Source organism: Etheostoma spectabile, chromosome 21 (assembly GCF_008692095.1).
Source record: "Etheostoma spectabile isolate EspeVRDwgs_2016 chromosome 21, UIUC_Espe_1.0, whole genome shotgun sequence".
In the NCBI taxonomy this organism is placed as follows: domain Eukaryota; kingdom Metazoa; phylum Chordata; class Actinopteri; order Perciformes; family Percidae; genus Etheostoma; species Etheostoma spectabile.
Window position 1 is genome coordinate 4,120,479 of NC_045753.1, and position 19,244 is coordinate 4,139,722.

Genomic DNA, 19,244 nt, shown 5'->3' on the forward strand with positions numbered 1-19,244 from the left:
ACAGTGTAGACTAACTTTTTTTAGTTTAGAAGCAGAAAAGCCTGCCGTTTCAACGAGATCCTCTCACAATTGTAGCCCATCCAGACGCTTTTTTATCTCCATCATGGAATTACAGCCACTTTATTACAAATAAATCCTAATTATGAATCCAAAAATCTAATTACAAATCTCCGTTTTGCTCCGCAACCTTTTAACCTAGGCTCACGTCTTGTTTGTAGCTGTGTAGCAGTTAGCTCAAGCTTTCCAACAATATGTTTGGTGTCTGTGTAGCCCTTCATGAAGCTTAGTAATCTGGCCTGGAAGACAGACCTTTTGGAGACTCTGACGAGTAATTCAAAGCAATAAATCCATCTGAACGGCTATTTAGTCATCGTAATGTATGAAAATAATGATAATACTCCATTCACCCAAGATCTAAGATGGCACTGACTGACGGGTCTATGAACCCGTCAGTCAGTGCCATCAGTTTGTCAGCTGAATGTGGCGTTTAGTCAGCCAATAGAAACCCTTAAGAGGAGAGACATGTATTCAGTCAACGTATTCTCATGAACAGGTCCATATGATATCGTACAGAAATGTATGCACACCCAAACGTATGACACCCTACGAAATTAGGAGAATGCCCGGCTGGCTACGAGAGTGCGTAATTTGGGTTTCTGATTTCCGATAGCAGGCAGTAAATGAATTCGATATTTTTGAACTGTAAAACTATTAAACCCTCATTACCAGGCCATTAATAACGTCACAATTTATTTTTTCTATTTTTTAAGCTGTACTGAAGCTTAATATAGACTTTTTAAATCCTGACTCGTTCCTCCAAATGGATTGTAGAACTTAAAAAATAAATATAAAATACTCACAGACAAAAAGGTAGGCATACAGTACTCAGACTTAGAAGAGGTTTTCAAACCAAACTAGACAGTGTGCATATTTCATGAAACTGTAGCTGAAGCTGTTGAAATGTGGTACAGAATCACTACACTTACCGACTGCAGCCATGCCTCCTGGAGGAAGGTTGGCCTCCTTGATACAGCGGCCTCTCCAGTAAGCAGCCAAGATGGCCTCACTATGGCTGAGGGAACCGTCAGCGTAGCCGCAGGCCAGCTCTCCCACCGAGTGTCCTACAATGCCATCAGGACGCAGACCCAGCTTAGTGAGAAGGTCGATCTCAGCTATCTGTAATAAGCCACAGAACGCACATACAGTTTAGCTGGATAAAGCTAAAGATGTTGGTTGTCAATGGTGGTGCTTTCGTGGTTGCTGATGTTTTAGGGTATTTTCAAATTTGCATGTCTAAAGTATACATATATTTTTATTGTTTTAGACCGCTCTTGAGTTGTTTTAATGTACCATTTAGGTGGTTTATAGGATGAGGTCTTTTTATGATTTGTATTAAAAAGAGCATGCTTTGGTTCAATTTGGTAACTTGTATCCCTTACAAGTACTGCAGCAAAAGAACATTAAAAAATAAAAGCGAGTATATTCAAAATATGGAACTATATCATTGTTGTCATATCTATTAACCCCTTGAGATATCATCTTTGAGATGTAGCAGGATACCAGTAAGCTCAGAGGCATCTGTGGACGGTTTAGACAAATCTGTAACTTTGGTAAACTACATAAAATGACTTGTATCAAATACAAGACAAATATGTGTATCAGCACTTTGTGTGAGGAGCTCTACCCTGTAGTTCATATCAAATTAACACCAATTTGCCGGGGTTCCAACATCTAACCCTCTCCACACTACCTGTATAGCTGCGAGGCCAACGAAAGCATGAACAGTGTCTTCAAAAGTGGCATCATCTGCCTCCATGAGTAGCCGAGACACAACCAGGCCGGTGTCCTTCAGGGCTGTATCTGATCGCAAGATGGACTCTCTGAAGTCTGGCAGCTGCATGAGACTGCGGCCCATACCCGCCCACTGGGTTCCCATACCTATTAAAACAACAAACAGTCACACACCTAATCACTTTACTGAAATTAATGTGTCTGAGGACCCATTGTCCCAGTTATTTTTTTAACAGGAAATAGTAATAAGATTAATAAAAAATCATATCAACGTTAATTATCTATAAAATTGAACATGCCAAAAATTCCAATAGACTAAAAAGGCACATACAATGATTGGTTAATTCTACTCAGTTCTATAAAAATGTTTAATGCTTTCCCCACGTACAATGAACATAAATGGAATTTAATTAGTGTTACACAAAGTATTGAAAAATTACAAAAATTTCCCAAAAAAATCTTTCCAAAAAACAGTGTACAGACAGTAATGATTATCCACAAACTGAACTGTTAACGTTTTCCATTGAGAGTTTTTTCTACTAAAAAAAAAAAAAAAAAGTCATCTTGCTCTACAGATAATAAAAAACAAAATTGAATCTGTATTTCATCCACCTTTTGATTTGGTGACTCACCTGAACAGATGTACCAGAGTGGCCTGGCAGTGGCCTGTACCTGCTGCACCTCCATGACATCACTCTGAGAGCCAATTAAAGCAAAGCCTCGGTAGGGCATGCCGGCAGTAGAAACCCCTGACACCTCATTCAGCAAAGACAGGAAGCTGTCATCTGCAGGGTGTTCCTTCCCCTTTTGGAGCATGGCCTTCACAGCGGCCTCCGTACGACCACAGGCCTGAAGCACCCTTGGAACTGTCCTGGGCGGCGCGTTCGCGTATGCCGGTTTCTCAGCTGGACGAAGGATCACGTGAACATTTGAACCTCCAAATCCAAAGGAGTTGATGCCTACAATGCCGCCTCGGATGGGAATGGGCCGGTCAACAACTTGGACCCGACCATCGGTAAGGGCTGGAATGTCAGGGTTAGGAGAGTTGAAGTGCAGATTGGGTGCCCAAACTCCATGCTCCAAAGAAAGCACCACCTATGTGTAGGATAGAAAACCAGCCAATAAAGTGAAAACAGTCTGAAACAATACTTCTTCAACATTGTCCAACCACAAAAATAATCAAACCAGCTGTTTCTGTCCTTCTATTTTTTCACTCACTTGGCATGAGTGAAACTGCATGGATAATTAATTGATCAAAACACTTTTACATAAAGCAGGTGAGCAAATGGGATTTAAATTAGATACTTTGTTCCAGACGTTGTCTGAACAAATCAATAAAAACTTGCAATTGAAATATAACTAAAATGTAAAAAGGATGTTGCCGTTTTGAATCTTCGGAGCAGCCAATAACAAGAGTGCTGACACTCTAACCTTAGCCAGGGCAGCCAGACCAGAAGCAGGTTCGGGATGGCCCATGTTGGACTTGGTGGAGCCAATGAGCAGAGGCTCTCGCTTTGATTGACAGAACACACCGACGATGCCGTTTACTTCCTGTGGGTCGCCAACCTGCACATAGAGAGCAGAGATGCTACAAAGGTAAACTCTTCTTGTAAGTAACATTAGAATAAATTATCTGTCTTGTTGTGCAAAGACCGGCACTGAAAACAGAATAAAAGTGGGATTAAGAAACGAGACTAGAGTGCACTGACCTTTGTTCCTGTGCCGTGGGCTTCAATGTATTCCACCTCCTCTGGAGTTATATTTGCCTCCTTGTAAAGAGAACTAACCAGCCTTTGCTGCATCTCACCTGAAGGAAACGTTACACCTGAGAGACCAAGAAGAACGTGTCAGGACGAGTATGATACACCATCCATTTGGCATTTAATTTTTGATTGCCGTTTCTGAGATGTAACCCATTAAACCCCTTACCGTGATGTTAAAACATGTATGTAATTCAAGGTGCTATTGAATTTTCTTTCAACTGTTGTTCTCTATGCCACAATATTGCTAGGGTTTATTCCAACATTATTTTATTTTTGAATGTCTGGCCCAGTAAATATGACATCACTAAAATTAGTCCCAACAAGTCAAGAAACATGAGTCGGTGAGCAAAAGCTTATCCAATTGATCTAAATAATGGTTGAGGTCTCACCTTGCCAGACCTATCTCCACAGCGCTTATCCATTCTGGGATAGAGGAGGGTTAACGCTCTTGCTTGTTTGGATTAAAAAAATAAATATTTTTTTTTAAATATCTCAACCGTAATGTGGCTAAACCCTTGATGCAGCAACTTCCATTGCAAAAATAGAAAGCAGATATAGCAGAAGGGGGTGGACATCCAGCGTGCGAGACACCTCTGGATATCAGCCTTTATCCCAGCAATTGAGGCTAATATGGAGGTAAAACCCATAGTGAGTGCACCTGAAATTTTATTAATAATCCGTTATTGCCAACAGCAGGTCAAAGCAGCTGAGCAACCCCATGGGAACGATTGCACCTGAGCAAATTAAAGAAAACCATAACCATAATAGTTACAGTATGTATTGGTAGGTCTCCCATGTTTTGGAGGGATTGGTTGGAAAAGGGAATTGTCACACTGGGGGAAGCTGTATCTTGGTGGTATATTAAAATCATTTGAGGATGTGGTACAGCAATTTGGAATCCTTGGGTCTCAAATTTTTTTGATATTTGCAACTTTGCAGGCAAAATGGCAAAATGTGTCAATAGTCAATTTTTTATTTAAAATCGAAATCTGACACCCCTACCATCTGCCATCTTAATTGATTATTATTAGAGGTTCAGTGAAAAGCCTATACTGGATGCAGTGATCATGTATCACAGCATGAGTTTGGAGTTAACAGGTTGTGTGTGCCTCCTCACCCTGCTCTTTGTATCCGTCTGTGTTGTTGCCAGCATTGACCACTGTGGCATAGACCCTTTTAGCCACAGACCGCTTGGTCAGCAGCACTGCCACTGCTGCCTCGGAACGGCAGTATCCGTTTCCTAGCCAAGAAAAGGACAGAAATAACAACTTTATATATTGGTATACACACACGTACTGTACACAGAGTGCATCAACAAGTATACACAGTTAAATCAATATGAATAGGCTTCTAAGCAAATAGTGATGAAAGAGAAACACGCTTTAAGATAAATGCTATGCTAATAAGCATTGCTGCTTATATAGAAATTTGCTTAAGAGTGCTGTACAATAGTTCAAACGGGACCTAAAGCAGAATTATTTCTTGTAGTGCCGAAAAGCAGAAAATGCTATTTATTTGACAGTTATATAATAATAATTGTATCAATTTTAATGATAACGACAAACAATAATCAGCCGGCTAGTCAAGGTCCAGTACTGCAAGTACGGTGAGGACTACCGCTTGAAGGTATTTGATGTCTGTATTAGATAGCAAGAGATGGTAGAGAGATGACAGTAAACAAGAGGAAATAAGAGAAGTGTCCCCAGCCAACTTTCTGTTACCTGATGAGTCAAAGGACTTGCAGGTCCCCTCAGGACTGAGCATGCCCAGTTTCATAAACTGCACCGAGGTATTTGGCTTGAGCAGCAAGTTTACGCCTCCCACCAAAGCAGCATCACAGTGGCCCTGGCGAATGCTCTGGAAGGCATTTTCTAAAGCCAGCAAGCTAGAAGAGCAGGCTGTGTCGATGGCAGTGCTGGGGCCTAGAGAAGAGGAGGGTGGATTAGAGATAGAAACCACATGTGCAGCAACGGATATTCAAGAGTACATGAGGGCATTCTAAATGTGAAAAGGCTCAAGTTGACTTAATTACAATGACTTCCATTTAGTAAGCATCAGCTACCAGGGAACAGGATAGAGTATGGCTCTGTAAAAGCTGAACAATAGTCTAAATCAACAGCAAAAGGTTTTGAATATATAAATCTGCATCTACTTTGAGGTCTAATTGAAAATACACTTAACGACAGACATTCAAGAATTGTTGCAGCCATGGATACGATTATTTGTACAACATTGTACAAAAGCGAGACGAACCAATGACCAGTAAGTTATGTTCATCCAAACTGATGAGTTCCTTTAGTTTCACAAAAAGGCTAAATAACATCAAATGCAGGACCTGTAACTGTCACTATATGTCCATGTATATGTGTATCTATTACTGGTTCAAACAACGCAATGTATTAAAGAGTTATGACAGTTTGTTGGAAAATGATTTGGCAATGCCCAATGTGGTAAAGGAGTTATGACAGTTTGTGGGGAAAGACTTTGGCAATCAATTACAGGACAGCAATATGGCATGTGAAAAAAAATGCGATATGTACTAAATTTGGTTATAACTGTGAGGGCTGACAGATCTGCGTAAACCAGGATGAATGAAACCTTTGTAGTGGCTTGCATTACAGAAGCTGAAAGATATCTCGCCACATGGTAGCAGCATTGGATCCAGATGTGCACTAATGCAGAGCAACCACTGCAATACTGACATACACATTATTGTCATGGTTTGGATCAGTTGTAGGCCAGCAAATAAAAAACAACTGACACAGGAGACTACCAGATATAAAGTAGTCCAGTTAACAGACACCTTAAAGCTATTTTTTCATGTGTATGATGTAATGTCAGTGGGATGAGAAGAAAAATGTTAAATGCACATCATGGAAGCAGACCAGGAAGAGATACGACTTATTTGACATGTGCTGGATGAGCATCATCCACTCGAATTAACGCGACTCCATGTCAGAGTTTGGCCAGATAATGAAACTGATGTGTGTGTGGCTGTGTGTGCATACCGTTGAAGTCAAAGAAGTAGGAGAGTCTGTTGGCCAACATGGCACGCTGGCAGCCAGTCATGCTGTAGCCCAGGAGCTCCTCTGGATCTTTGCTAAATGCTTCGCCGGCCTCCGAGCCACTGACTCCGATGTAGACGCCCGTCTTGCTGCCGCGCAGTGTGGCTGGGTTCAGTCCTGCATCATGACATCATATCATTTATTGTTTGGTTTAAACCATTCAGTCAGTATTTCATCAGGTAGCCTCACTCAGAGAATTAGCTCTTTTTTAAACTCACAGACTTGAAAAAAGGTTAATAGAGAAAACACAAAAGGCAAGTCAGTCACACTTCAGGCCAGCAACTTTTACTGTATTCCTTTCCCAACTTTCATTTATATAACTGTCCTTCAATGATGTTCAGTACTGAAGCTTTTTTGAGGCTTTCCGTTTTTCTCACCTGCATCTATGATAGACTCGTAGGCAATCTCCAGCATGAGACGGAGCTGGGGGTCCATGGTGTTGGCCTGTTTGGGGTGGACTCCGAAGAAGGCTGCGTCAAAGTGGCTGATGTCCTTCAATTTACCATTCCTCTTTGGAAGACCGTACAGACCTAGAAAAAGAGCAAATGTAGACATTTTTCCAAAGAATTCCCAAGACAGACATTGTTGTGTGCACATTGCAAGTACATAGAGTGCAGAGTTTGTGTAACACATGCGGATGCAACGTACATTTGTTGAGCCAGACAAAGTTGCACTTTTACTTTTTCGTACTATGGCCACGTCACTTTACTTTACAACACCTTTTAGATAATGCCACTTTACATTCATTCAGCACATTATCTGTTGTTTGCCTGTTGGTTTGTTTTTTATTGTGGAAAACATGATAACTAACTGAAAACTATTAAGTGAATTTCCCTATTGTGGGATAAATAAAGTATTATCTAATGTAGTAGTAATTTGGTATTGTCTCGCGGGCCAAATATAATTACCCCGCCAAATTTGGCCCGCGGGCCAGAGTTTGACACCCATGATCTAATCTATTCTAATTTAATTTACAGTTAGCTAAATTAACCCGACAAAAGGGGGGTTAGGCACCAAAACGACTAGTTAAGATAACAAAGTTAAGGGGTGATCGTTCTGGGCAGCTCGGAGATCTTCTGCTGCTGCACAACATTGGCCATTTCACGTCCTCGTGATAGTAGTAGCAGTAACATAACGTTAGGAGAGTAATGAACATCTTGCATGGTCACAAAGATGCTCCCAATACTGCATTCTTGGCCTTGGACCCATTAAAAGGCCTTCAATAGGGTGGAATGGCACCATCTTATTAAGACTCTCAAGACTCCAATCCAGCTCTAATCAGTAGTATGTAGTATGAAACAGTTAATCGTGTTTTTCACCGGTATGCTAGGCCATGCTAGACCAGCTTTTAAAAGCACTTAATGAGCTTTGAAAAAATGTTGTTTACTTACAAGATGCTACATGGTTTAGCGGTTATATAAAGCATTGCTCAACAACATTTGCTCAAGACAGCTGATCAAAACAGTATTAGTTTAAAAGAGAGTAAGGTTGTACTCTCTTGGGCACATGTATTTCTGGTGTATCTCCGGTTTTGTAACGGTATGTAAAGAATTCCTATAATTTGGGACCGGTTTACCAGTATAGTATGTTAAAAAAGTCATAGTATAGCATTTAAAAAAGTCGTAGTATAGCATGTAAAAAATAGTCATAGTTTAGTATGTTAAAAAAGTCATAGTATAGCACTTTAAAAAAAGTCATAGTATAGCACGTTAAAAAAAGTCATCGTATAGCATGTTAAAAATAGTCGTAGTATAGGATGAGACAGTATAACACCCATCACTACAGAGTATTTACTTTTGTGTTATTGGTACCGATTGTTACTAGATTTTTGGTATTGTGACACAAGTCATGGGACTGAAAATCTAGATCCTAGCTTTATTCAGGGTCTCACCTGGTGTCCACCGCCGGTCGTCCTCCGTCACCATGTCCAAACCATTGAAGAGGTTTTCCCAGAATTCCTCCAGGTTGTTGGACTCGGGCAAACGGCCCGATATCCCTGCTATGACTATGTCATCCATGCTGAATTACTGTGGGGGGGGGGGGGGGGGGGAAGAGAGAGAGAGAGAGAGAGAGAGATCAACACTGTGCCTTGGTTTAACCTTGCAGCCCCTCTTTTCTAGCCACTATTTGGAACTATCTCCATCCGTGTACGTCCTTGAAACAATAATCAAACCAAATATTCCACTCTCCAGCATGGTACAAATGAAGAAACTTCAGATAATTTCTTCTCCTTTATTAATTAAAATCAACAATACTTTCAAACCATGCATGGAAATGGAGAGCCCTGTAGGACACACACATTTCTTAGCAATTTGTGACCCAGATTAATTTGTGAAGCATGACCAGTTTTAGTCCATGGAGCATGACGCTGCCATTATTCGCCACAGATTTGCATGGCTCGCAAATCACTGTTGGAAAACAGGCCCCAGGTGTTTACTGTATAATCTTGAGCTTAACACTAACAACACAAATTATGTTGGCTCTTTCTCTAGTTAGGGTTAGGTTTAGAACCAAGACACCCCAACTCGGAGTAGTATCCTGTATCTGGGTCACATGCCTCTTTAGGAGACTAGCGGCAGGTTTGAGTGTATTGATTCCAATGGGAGAAGTGAAATTGAATAGATTATGAGCGATCCTTTTGCCCCATGGCCACCAAAGTATATGTTGGACCCATTTCTCGCAAGCCACATATCTCCATAACATTCTCACACTGAAATGGCATTTTTCAGACGGCCACATCAGGAGAAAATTTACTTTGGATTTTTTTTTCTGTCTCAGGACCAATCTCTTGCGAGATCTGGCAACACAGCGAAGCAAATGTCTGCCAACGTTCGTGAACACCCTAAAAAAACTAATCTCAGTGATGTTAAATATGGCTTTTAGCGGTGTAAATATCTAATGTTAGCAAAAGAACATATTAATAAATTATTCAAATATGACTTTTCATCCAGCCACAGACGTTCATTAGACATTTAAACAAGGCTATACCCCTTTAGGAGAAGGAAAGTGTGTACAGTGTACATGCGCTTTTTGGTTTAATTATGTCTGAGACCATTTTTTCAAATGCAACATTGTAGAAATATCACACTAAACTACACAGTTTATTTTAACTGAAGAAAAGTTTGACCAATAGCTTAAGTTTTTTTTTCTGTGCTCCTTTCTGGAATACCATACTTTGTAGGATAGAAGTGTGTATTGAAAAAAAACACGTTTAAAAAAAAAATATATATATATATATATATATATATATATATATTTTCTGACTTGCACTGAAAGGATTAAAAAAAATCCTTAGAAATTTAAATTTGAAATGCTAAATTAATTTGGTTGGCTTTCCAGTCAGCTGATATTGAGGATGCATTGAGGTGACACGTGTCACGTGTCATCAGTGCAACACTCAGTGATATACTGTACAAATAATACGGTCAGCCAACAGGAAAGGAAACGTGGAACAGCAAAATGCTTGGACATTTTTCAATCACAGCAAAACATGACATATGAAATTTCAAAAAGCTGCCTGTGGCAGTAGTTCAATAGAATGAATTCACACTACACGTTTCTGTATTGAAGCATATGTAATTTTTTTGGCGTTGACTGGCAAGCTTGGGAATGAATTCCACAAAGCATGCATGAAAGAGCAATTTACAGCAGACAATGTAGTCTGCTGATGGGCTATTCCGTGTACATGAGTGAGCACATCCATATTGTAATTTGTATGTATGTGTGTGTACGTGCGAGTCTTTGTTCCCTGTTTCTAGGCCAGGCCATGAACCAATGGGCTAGCAGCTTGAGACATAGCCACTCTAAGTTAAAGCATGTCACAATCTCTTTGGAGAGCAGCTCTCCTGTCATCATCCTCAGTCCCTCATATTGTCCCATATACACGCTCCAGCGATGTTCAGCACACTACCTGAATCTGTCTGATCTATCTGTTCAATCCAATACACGATAGGGCTGTCATAATGGGCCAAAATGAAATTCTAATATTCCTTCTAAATATACGCAAGTAAGGTAATGTGGTCGAGCGAGCTAGAGAATGACGAGGTAGCACCCAGAACAAAGCCTTGAATCAGTGAAATAAAACTAGAAATGCAACTGTAGCAAATATCTCATTATCACTAACCTTATCCACATTCATATTTAGACACAACAAATGATATCCAGCTGCAAAAAAAGCCTGATATTTAGAATTTAGAACGGAAGTACAACAAGGAATTGCTATGGAGATGATACACTATGGTGTGAACTGGCAGGTTTAAAAACGTTACAGACAAGCACGTTGCAAGTAGTTGTAAGAACTGGGCTTAAGATGCAACGCTTTTGCGTCAAACGACAAATATGAATATGAACGATGCCACGACTACTTTAAGTATGCTTTAAAACTATTTCATCCAAACTCTAACTAAAACTAACACAAAGTAGCCTCTGTAAGTCTAAAGTAGGTTTCCACTGCTTGGCATGTGCTCTGTCTGCCCTCTCACTACGCTGTATGGGCCTTTTTACACCTATAGATTGTTTGCTCTGGTCAGAATCAGTAGATGAGTTAGTACATTTTTGAACTTGGGATTTCCCTTGGTTCGATTTCGTTTCACACCTGGAAAAATCCAAACATACCAAAATGTGTCATTACAAACCATGTAAGAACATTCTCTCGGCTTTTTGGTCAAATCTGTCTGGAATTTAAGAATTTAAACACAGAAAGAATGACCTGTGTTCTGGACTAGTGCATATTTCTTTCATCTCCATGGTAAAACCAGCTTATTTATTAAAAATAAATCGGACATTGTTTTGCGAGCGACCTTCCTACATCTGCTCTGGTCACCGAGACTCCAATCTGCTTTTCTGTTTCCAACTTCAGCGCTGGCTGGTTCGACCACGCAGCTTGACAGCAGTCAGCCTATTTCTGTGAGAGAAACATTGAAGCCGCTACAGTTACATTGCTAAGCATCACACATTACACGAAATTTAGTTCAGACTTGCAGAATACACATAGTTGGTGCGATTGGAGGTCAGATCACGTTCTCACCATAAACAAATTTCTCCAGAGTTGGATTGAAAGAGTACCGAGACCACCTCATCCAGCAGGTTTGGTCCGCTTTTGATGCAAAACGGAGTGCAATTGCTGCATTCACACCTGCCCCAACAAACCAATCCAAGGGGGAAAACCAAGTCTTGTGCGATTCAACAAAACTAAATAAGGCATGTGTGAAAGCCCCCTCAGTCTAACCAAAATTAATATATAAAAATAAGCAATTGTCACAATTGAAATCAGAAAGCCTTGCTTTCAAAATAAAGTCTGAATTAGGGGAGAAATCGGATTACTTACTTCCTGCATGTACAGATTTACAGTAACAAGGCTAGTGTACAGGTACCTAGTTTTACTGAGTAACATGGTTTCTCAAGTGCATCTATGGATGCGTGTCCCAATGACATATGTAACAAAAAATAATAAGGTTACTTTCTTCATTGCTTAATCATTTGCAGGCCTCTAACTTAAAAGTCCAATATGTAATATATTTACTGTAATAAATCCAAAGATTACCCAAATGTGTCATCATATATTAAGGAACCATGCTAAGTTAAAATACTATCTTTTTACAACAATGCTAATGCCATTATTTTCTACTTTAGAAATTTTTGTTCAGTGACAGAATTTCTGTTTGTGTTGTGTTAAAAAAACAGCATGTTTCTAACAGTTGTGTGACCAGAGACGTTACAAACCCTGGGTAAATATTGTAGATGTATTTGAAAGATGGAGACAGCTTGGAGCCCAAAAGGACACAGAGTTGGCTAATTTCTTCCTGAATAGGTAAGCATTAGCTTCAGGCCAATTCATCACAGCTACAAGGGCATGCATTTTATGTCATTATGTCGTGTATCACATTGAGTTATGTAGCTATAGTACCGGAGTTGGTAACTCCGCAAAAAAATTGTGACACTACCATTAGAGGGATCCTGACTGGTCCTGGCTAACGCCGCCATGCTAACCCTGCTAATGCTACAGGGAGGTCAAGGCAAGCAGGCCAAGGCTGTTTACTATGTGCTACATTTAGCGGCTGTAGCTGACAAAGGTGAGTTATTTAAGCCGAGAGAGGGGGGCTGTAAATTGGGAAGAGAGGGCCGTGAGTTCGCAGTGTGTACAGTTTAATTCTAAGCCAATAAAGTGTTTGGAAAGGACGGCAAGGTAGTTATTTTTAGCGGTCCCTGCCGTAATTCTAAGGCTAGAAAGTGTGTGTGTATCTGTCGGGTGGAGAGGACGGCAAAGTTGTTGTGTTTTTAGCGGTTCCTACCATCATTCTAAGCCGAAAAAGTGTGTCTGTCAGTTGGGTACAGAGCTCTGCGTATAGCAGCATTTAACGTTAGCTACTCCGCTGTGCTGTGAAGTAATGTCTGGCTATGTGAGACAAACGTTTAGCAACACTGTTAGCATTGCTAACATTGTTTGTTGTTGTCAGCGCGCTTTGTAGGAAGGGCCTGCGAAGCGGAACTATGGCTGCTCAGTCTCAGCCTGGAAGGAGTTCAGGGGAGGAGGGGACGGGGGCAGTATTTTGAACATGTACTGCAGTAACTATTTTAAACACTAGCTGTCAGTATTATATATTGCACCTTTAAGGGCGTCCTCCCATCTCGGGAAAAATTTAAATTTTGAGACAGACGGTAGACCTAACATGAAAAAAAAAAAACCTGATAACTGTGATTAAACCATAACATGAATCTCTGACAAAGTTCTTAATGTATTGCGAGAGAGTCCACACACTGACATGCACACACACAGCGGGAAAATGAACAGCCATGGGAAATCTCTCTACCCCAATTTCTCACTCTCCCCGTCTGTGAAACGGCCAATGAAGAAGTCAGCTGGTAAAGTCAGCTATAACTATATAAATAAAATGATAAATAATCCATTTTATTTCTACGTTACAAACAGCTGTACAAAATGGAATAGGATTTACGACGATGCACAAATCACTATCTGTTCCTAAGCTTCTGCTGTTAGCCTCCACCAGAAAGCTAACGTTAGTTTAGCTAACAGCTAATTAGGCTAACAGCTAGCCGACAGTTTGATTCAGTCTAAAATAACATTAACTCCTAAAACTAAACACTGGAAAAAAGCAGGCTACAGCTGACGGTTATTTCCAGGTTTTATTTTGAGGGTCTTTTAAAGTTATTACATGCCGTCTCACCTAGCAGTTAGCCGAATTAGCTGTTAGCTAAACCAACTTTAGCTTCCTTTATTCAGTGGTGCGCGGTGGTTTATGGGATGAGTAGTTCCTTCGCTCGATAATGAAAAAATGTACAGTCTTGTACCTTTGACTTTTTTGCGGATTTGCTGTATGTTTTTTCACACAAAATGATATGTTGTATGCTTATGAGTTATGTCGTAGATGGTTAGCCTAAGGCATGGTCTAAAACTCTTTAGATACAGATTTTTCCAGACATCAATGGGAGAAACCCAAGGACTGTTGAGCTCTATGGAGCAGTATTAGACTCATATTCTGACTGTAATCCGAGTATGGCAATGTCAGGCTAACACAGCTCTGAGGCCCCTTTCAGAAAGTAGGTTTAGTGAAAACTCTTAAGTTTGTTAATCCTGGTATGAGAAACTCTGGGTTTTCCGTTTCAGAAAGAGGTTATTTAAACCTGAGGAGGGGGGTTACTCCAGCCCACTTCAGAAAGAGAGTTTCTCTCAGCCTCCTCTCTCTGACACAGCGCTCTTTCATTTATTCATTCATTCAGACTCAGAAGCATTTTAGCGCAGTTTTGTCATTTGCCACCTAAATAAAATAGATCATACATTCAATACCGTTCCACCTGTTTTTAACAGTAATATTGTGAGCCTAATTGCGATTAAATAGGATATTAATACATTATATTGGAACTTTTGCAATGACTTGAGCAACAATTTTCTCCCAAGCCAATTCTTGATCTTTTGCAACAACAGTGTTGTGAGTATTTTGAGTTCTATAGGGGTCAGGGGTTTGTGGTTGTTGCCATGGTGAATCGTACAGTGGGGCTCAAAGGTTTGGGCACCCCAGGTAAAAGTTTGTATTAATGTGCATAAAGACCCAGGACAAGGTGGAGAGATTATATCTCCAACCTGGCCTGGGAACACCTCGGGATCCCCTCAGTCGGAGCTGGTTGATGTGGCTCGGGAAAGGGAAGTTTGGGGTCCCCTGCTGGAGCTGCTGCCCCCGCGACCCGGTACCGGATAAGCAGACGAAGATGGATGGATGGATGGATGGAGATGGACAAGGATAAAGAAAATAGTAGGCCAACACAAACACGGAGTAAAAGAAAACGTTATTTTTATTTATTATTAAAAGTTATTTGATGAATTACATAGCCATATTACATACCGGAGGGCCAATTTGGGGTCAATTTTTTAATCATTCACAATCCCATAATTGTCTCTATTGAAAGCCTGACAGAGATTAACTCGGGTTTTGGCCCGTTGTCGGTCACTTTCCCTTTTAGCTTTAAGTTGTTCTTCATTTAATTTTGTTCTGTCTGTGAAGCCATTACTACAGCAGATAACTTCTAAAATAAAATTAAAATACAAACCTATTTAAAGAGATCTACTGCTACCTTTTACCTGGCTGGATACACTAACACAGGCTTTTTTTTCCCGGAACACAGCAAAGGCATTATTTAAAACTATAATTTAATAGCGTTCTTTTCACTGTTAGTCTCATTTACTGTTACAGGTCATTTAGGATCATCAGATGGAAAAATTTACAGTTTAAGAAACATTAAAAAAAATGAACATTTAGTCATTTTTACTGTCAAATTATTAACAAAACCTAAATAAACCTTTTTCAAAGAAAAGACAAAAAAATGCACAAACCCAAGAGCGTTTTTTCTACTATCCTAACATACCGTGTGGAAAGGATCAACCGATACGTTTTTTTCAGGGCTGATGCCGATTATTAGAAGTTAATAAAATCGATAACCGATACTTGGAACCGATATGCATTTATAGAGACAATGAAAAGTCAAAATTAAGGTTTTGTAACGTTACAACTCCAACACAAAAAATATGTTGAAAGGCTTTAAGCTATTACTTAATAAATGATAAACTTTCAACATAATATCCAGTAAAAAATAGTCAGACAGTGTTGTGGACAGAGTATTGAGTCCGACTCAGTGGTGAGTGAAACCGAAGCAGAGGGACAGACACAGAGCTGTAGCCAAGCCAAAGTAGCACACTTTCGCATTTGTTGACTTTATCAATTATCAGGCAAATATAGATCATCTGCAAACTGCCAAAAAACGCCTATGACTAACGTGAAGACCTTACTCCATAGCGCTGTGAAGGTAGGTCTGCCAATGCAAAGATTAGTAACAGTATGACATGTTGTCACGGCCCTTTATTTTGGCTCTGTACCTTCAGGGATTTGGATTCCAGGATGCAATGGCCAGGGATTAGACCTAATGTAGCACCTTCAGTTCAATATCTAGCCTTACCTGACCCACATCACACACATGACTAAAGACTTTCCGCTAGCTGCAAGCTAGGCTGCATTCATACTGTGCAGTTACTCAGCACTCTGTGACCTGCGTCTGCCACACTGCAGCCTCATGCTGTCCTGAACGTCATTCCAAATTACACTGCACAAAGATTTGTGTCTAAATTGTCTTCTACAGTTGTTTCTCATAGCATTTCTTTCAGCCCTAACCTTCTGCATAATAAACTGCTTAGCTCATCCTGCAGCAACTCACAACAAGACTTGACCTGTCACACAGCCTGAGTGAAAGAGCCTGAAGGTAGATATACATTGGAGAATAATAAAAACTCTATCATTACTCAGCAAGCAAGTATCCTCTGCATTTAAGTATAGAGGATAAACCTGTTCCTTGATCACATAGACAACAATGCAAAGACATCGTTCAAATCCTTGCTCTACCTGACATCAGAAGAATGTCTCCTCTACAAGAGCGCACACACACACACACACACACACACACACACACACACACACACACACACACACACACACACACACACACACACACACACACACACACACACACACACACACACACACACACACACACACACACACACACACACACACACACACACACACACACACCACACACACACACACACACACACACACACACACACACACACACACACACACACACACACACACACACACACAAAATATGCTGGGGAAAAAAAAAAAACAGTCTTAAGAGATTTTCGTCCATGTTGATATGAAAGCATGACACAGTTGCTGCAGAATTGTCAGCTGCACATCATGATGTGAATATCCTGTTACTTAATTACAATAAATGGTACTCTATTGGATCGAGAGCTGGTAACGGTGAAGGCCATTTGAGAAGAAACCAGTTTGAGATTAAAGCAGTTCGAGCTTTGTGACATGGCGTGTTATCCCGCTGAAAGTACCCATTAGAAGACGGGTACAGTGGGGCGCCTGCATAGCTCACCTGGTTGAGCATTCGCCCCATGTACGAATACTCTGTCCAGTCTGATTATGGCCTAAAATGCTTAAATAAAGAAGATGCGTACACAGTGGCCATCCTCAGCAACAACATTCAGGCAGGCTGTGGCATTTAAATGTTAGTAACATTTATGCCTAAACTGTTAATACGAGGCAAGATGAATCCACGCGTTCAATTTTTTTACGCAAAATACTGATCATACTATCTGAATTTCAAGACTCAGACATTTTCAGATGTATTGATTTTCTAGCCATTATCCTCACAACAACTGTCAGGACATTTTCTCTGGCCCCGTGTGTGAAAATCCCAGTAGATCAGAAGTTTCAGAAATATGGTAAATAGACCGCATTTATATTTATATTACCGGTCCAAGCTACTACCTCCTCCTGATTCACAGCGTCCCTATAACACTTAATATTCAAACAAAAACCATGCCACGTTCAAAGTCCCTTAAATCCCATTTCTTTGTCATTCTGATGCTTGGTTTGAACTTTAGAGTTGCTGCCAAGTGATTGGCAAATGTCTAATTAGATGTTTGAACAGGTGTTACTAACAAAGTGTCCAGCGTATCTATTTATATAGTCCAGTATCCATTTTTATAGAATAGCCATTTCCTTTTGTGATTTGAGAAAATCAGATTGAAGCAGATTACCACAATTTTATACATAGTTTTATTAGAGAGAGTATTGTGTATCCTGTCATACCTCTTTTCTTTTTGTATACACAAAATACTTGTTTAGTTTAGTTTAGTTAAAAACCAATGCTTTGCCATTAGTTCATTTTACATTCAAGTCTCATAGACAAGCCAAGTTGACAATGTTGGAAAGAAAGATGGTGGACAGTTCCTCTTCATTACCAACCACCTACTGTACCACACACACACACACACACACACACACACACACACACACACACACACACACACACAGCAAATTCCTCAACCGCATGTAAAACTGTACAAGCAAACTACACTGAATTCAATTTGGTCTTTATGTCACCATTCTTTTCTTTTTTTAAACTCAATCATGTTGTTGCAAGAGACACTCTTATTGGAGAGGACATTTCTGACACAGGGGCCTTCATTTGGTTTGTTCTCATCCAGCAGTGACACACGTAAAGCCACTTTTAAATCCGAGGAAGGACACGGCGAGTTCAGAATCTACAATTACTTTGTCATTCATTTTCCAGTTACCCTGGCACTTCAGGTTGTACAGAAGGCTACTGGGTTGAACAAAGGCCTTCCTGTAGGGTATCAGTCTCTACCTCCTGTGGCTGTGACTAAATACCAGAAGCAAATCATCAGTGTTTCAATTAAAATATAATAATAGGATGCCAGTGTTAAGAAACGTGCACCAATATCTGTTGTTTTGGCCATTTAAAGTGGCCTTTAACATCAGCAATGATGTCAATCACAGATTAGGCATACTATTTTGAGACTAAGTAACTGTCATAACTGCTGTAAATTCACTTTTATTTTGGGTTTAATTTGATTATCTCCATCAAGAGGACAAAGACCATTCTCAAAAGTTAAGAGCTCAAAAGCTGTAGCTATGGTGATAGTGTCAGGACAAATACAAACCTAACGTTAACTTAGAATATAGAAGACAACATGTCAAATCATGCCGTTTCTATTTTCCCACAAAGCTGTGTTAAAAAGGAACAATGACAAAGTAAACTGTTAGTTTAGCCTGCTATTGTCTCAATACAACAAAAAGTCAAGTCACGTATCCTGGCAGTGACGCCGACAGCCGGCGTACACTGCAGCTAATTATCGTTAGCCAAATTAGCTTACCTGTGTTGCCCGGATGGTGTTCCTCTTACTGTAACTGTAGGGAGGAATGGCCGTCGTTTCGCTGTCTACGCGGTTAACCTAAGCCTCAGCTTCTTTGAATCGTTTTCTCTGATGGATTTAAATGTCTCACATTCTGCCTGGCCACGCCACATGGGCTGACAGCTTGGCTTCGCTGCGCAGTCCAATGAGAGAGGAGGCCGGGCTCCTGGATCCAGCCAGTGATGGAGCAATTCGTTGAACGCCCCCGTAGTCTCAGAGAGAGAGAGAGAGAGAGAGACAGAGAGAGAGAGAGATGAGAGAGAGAGAAAGAGAGAGAGAGAGATGAGAGAGAGAGAAAGAGAGAGAAAGAGAGAGACATAATGA

At 40.3% G+C, this 19,244-nt stretch overlaps 1 protein-coding gene across 1 annotated transcript in view; it reads right to left on the reverse strand.

The window, feature by feature from the left end:
- Window positions 1-19,148, reverse strand: part of fasn (fatty acid synthase) — a 52,207-nt gene extending 33,059 nt beyond the window's left edge. The window contains exons 1-11 of the mRNA XM_032502834.1: window positions 18,882-19,148; window positions 8,511-8,646; window positions 6,997-7,149; window positions 6,563-6,736; window positions 5,276-5,476; window positions 4,672-4,794; window positions 3,501-3,616; window positions 3,223-3,357; window positions 2,424-2,886; window positions 1,751-1,938; window positions 987-1,176 (exon numbers count right to left, since the gene is read on the reverse strand). Of these exons, the coding sequence (XP_032358725.1) occupies window positions 987-1,176; window positions 1,751-1,938; window positions 2,424-2,886; window positions 3,223-3,357; window positions 3,501-3,616; window positions 4,672-4,794; window positions 5,276-5,476; window positions 6,563-6,736; window positions 6,997-7,149; window positions 8,511-8,637 (1,870 nt within the window). The 5' untranslated portion in view covers window positions 8,638-8,646; window positions 18,882-19,148. The remainder of the gene's footprint in view (window positions 1-986; window positions 1,177-1,750; window positions 1,939-2,423; window positions 2,887-3,222; window positions 3,358-3,500; window positions 3,617-4,671; window positions 4,795-5,275; window positions 5,477-6,562; window positions 6,737-6,996; window positions 7,150-8,510; window positions 8,647-18,881) is intronic.
- Window positions 19,149-19,244: the final 96 nt, after the last annotated feature.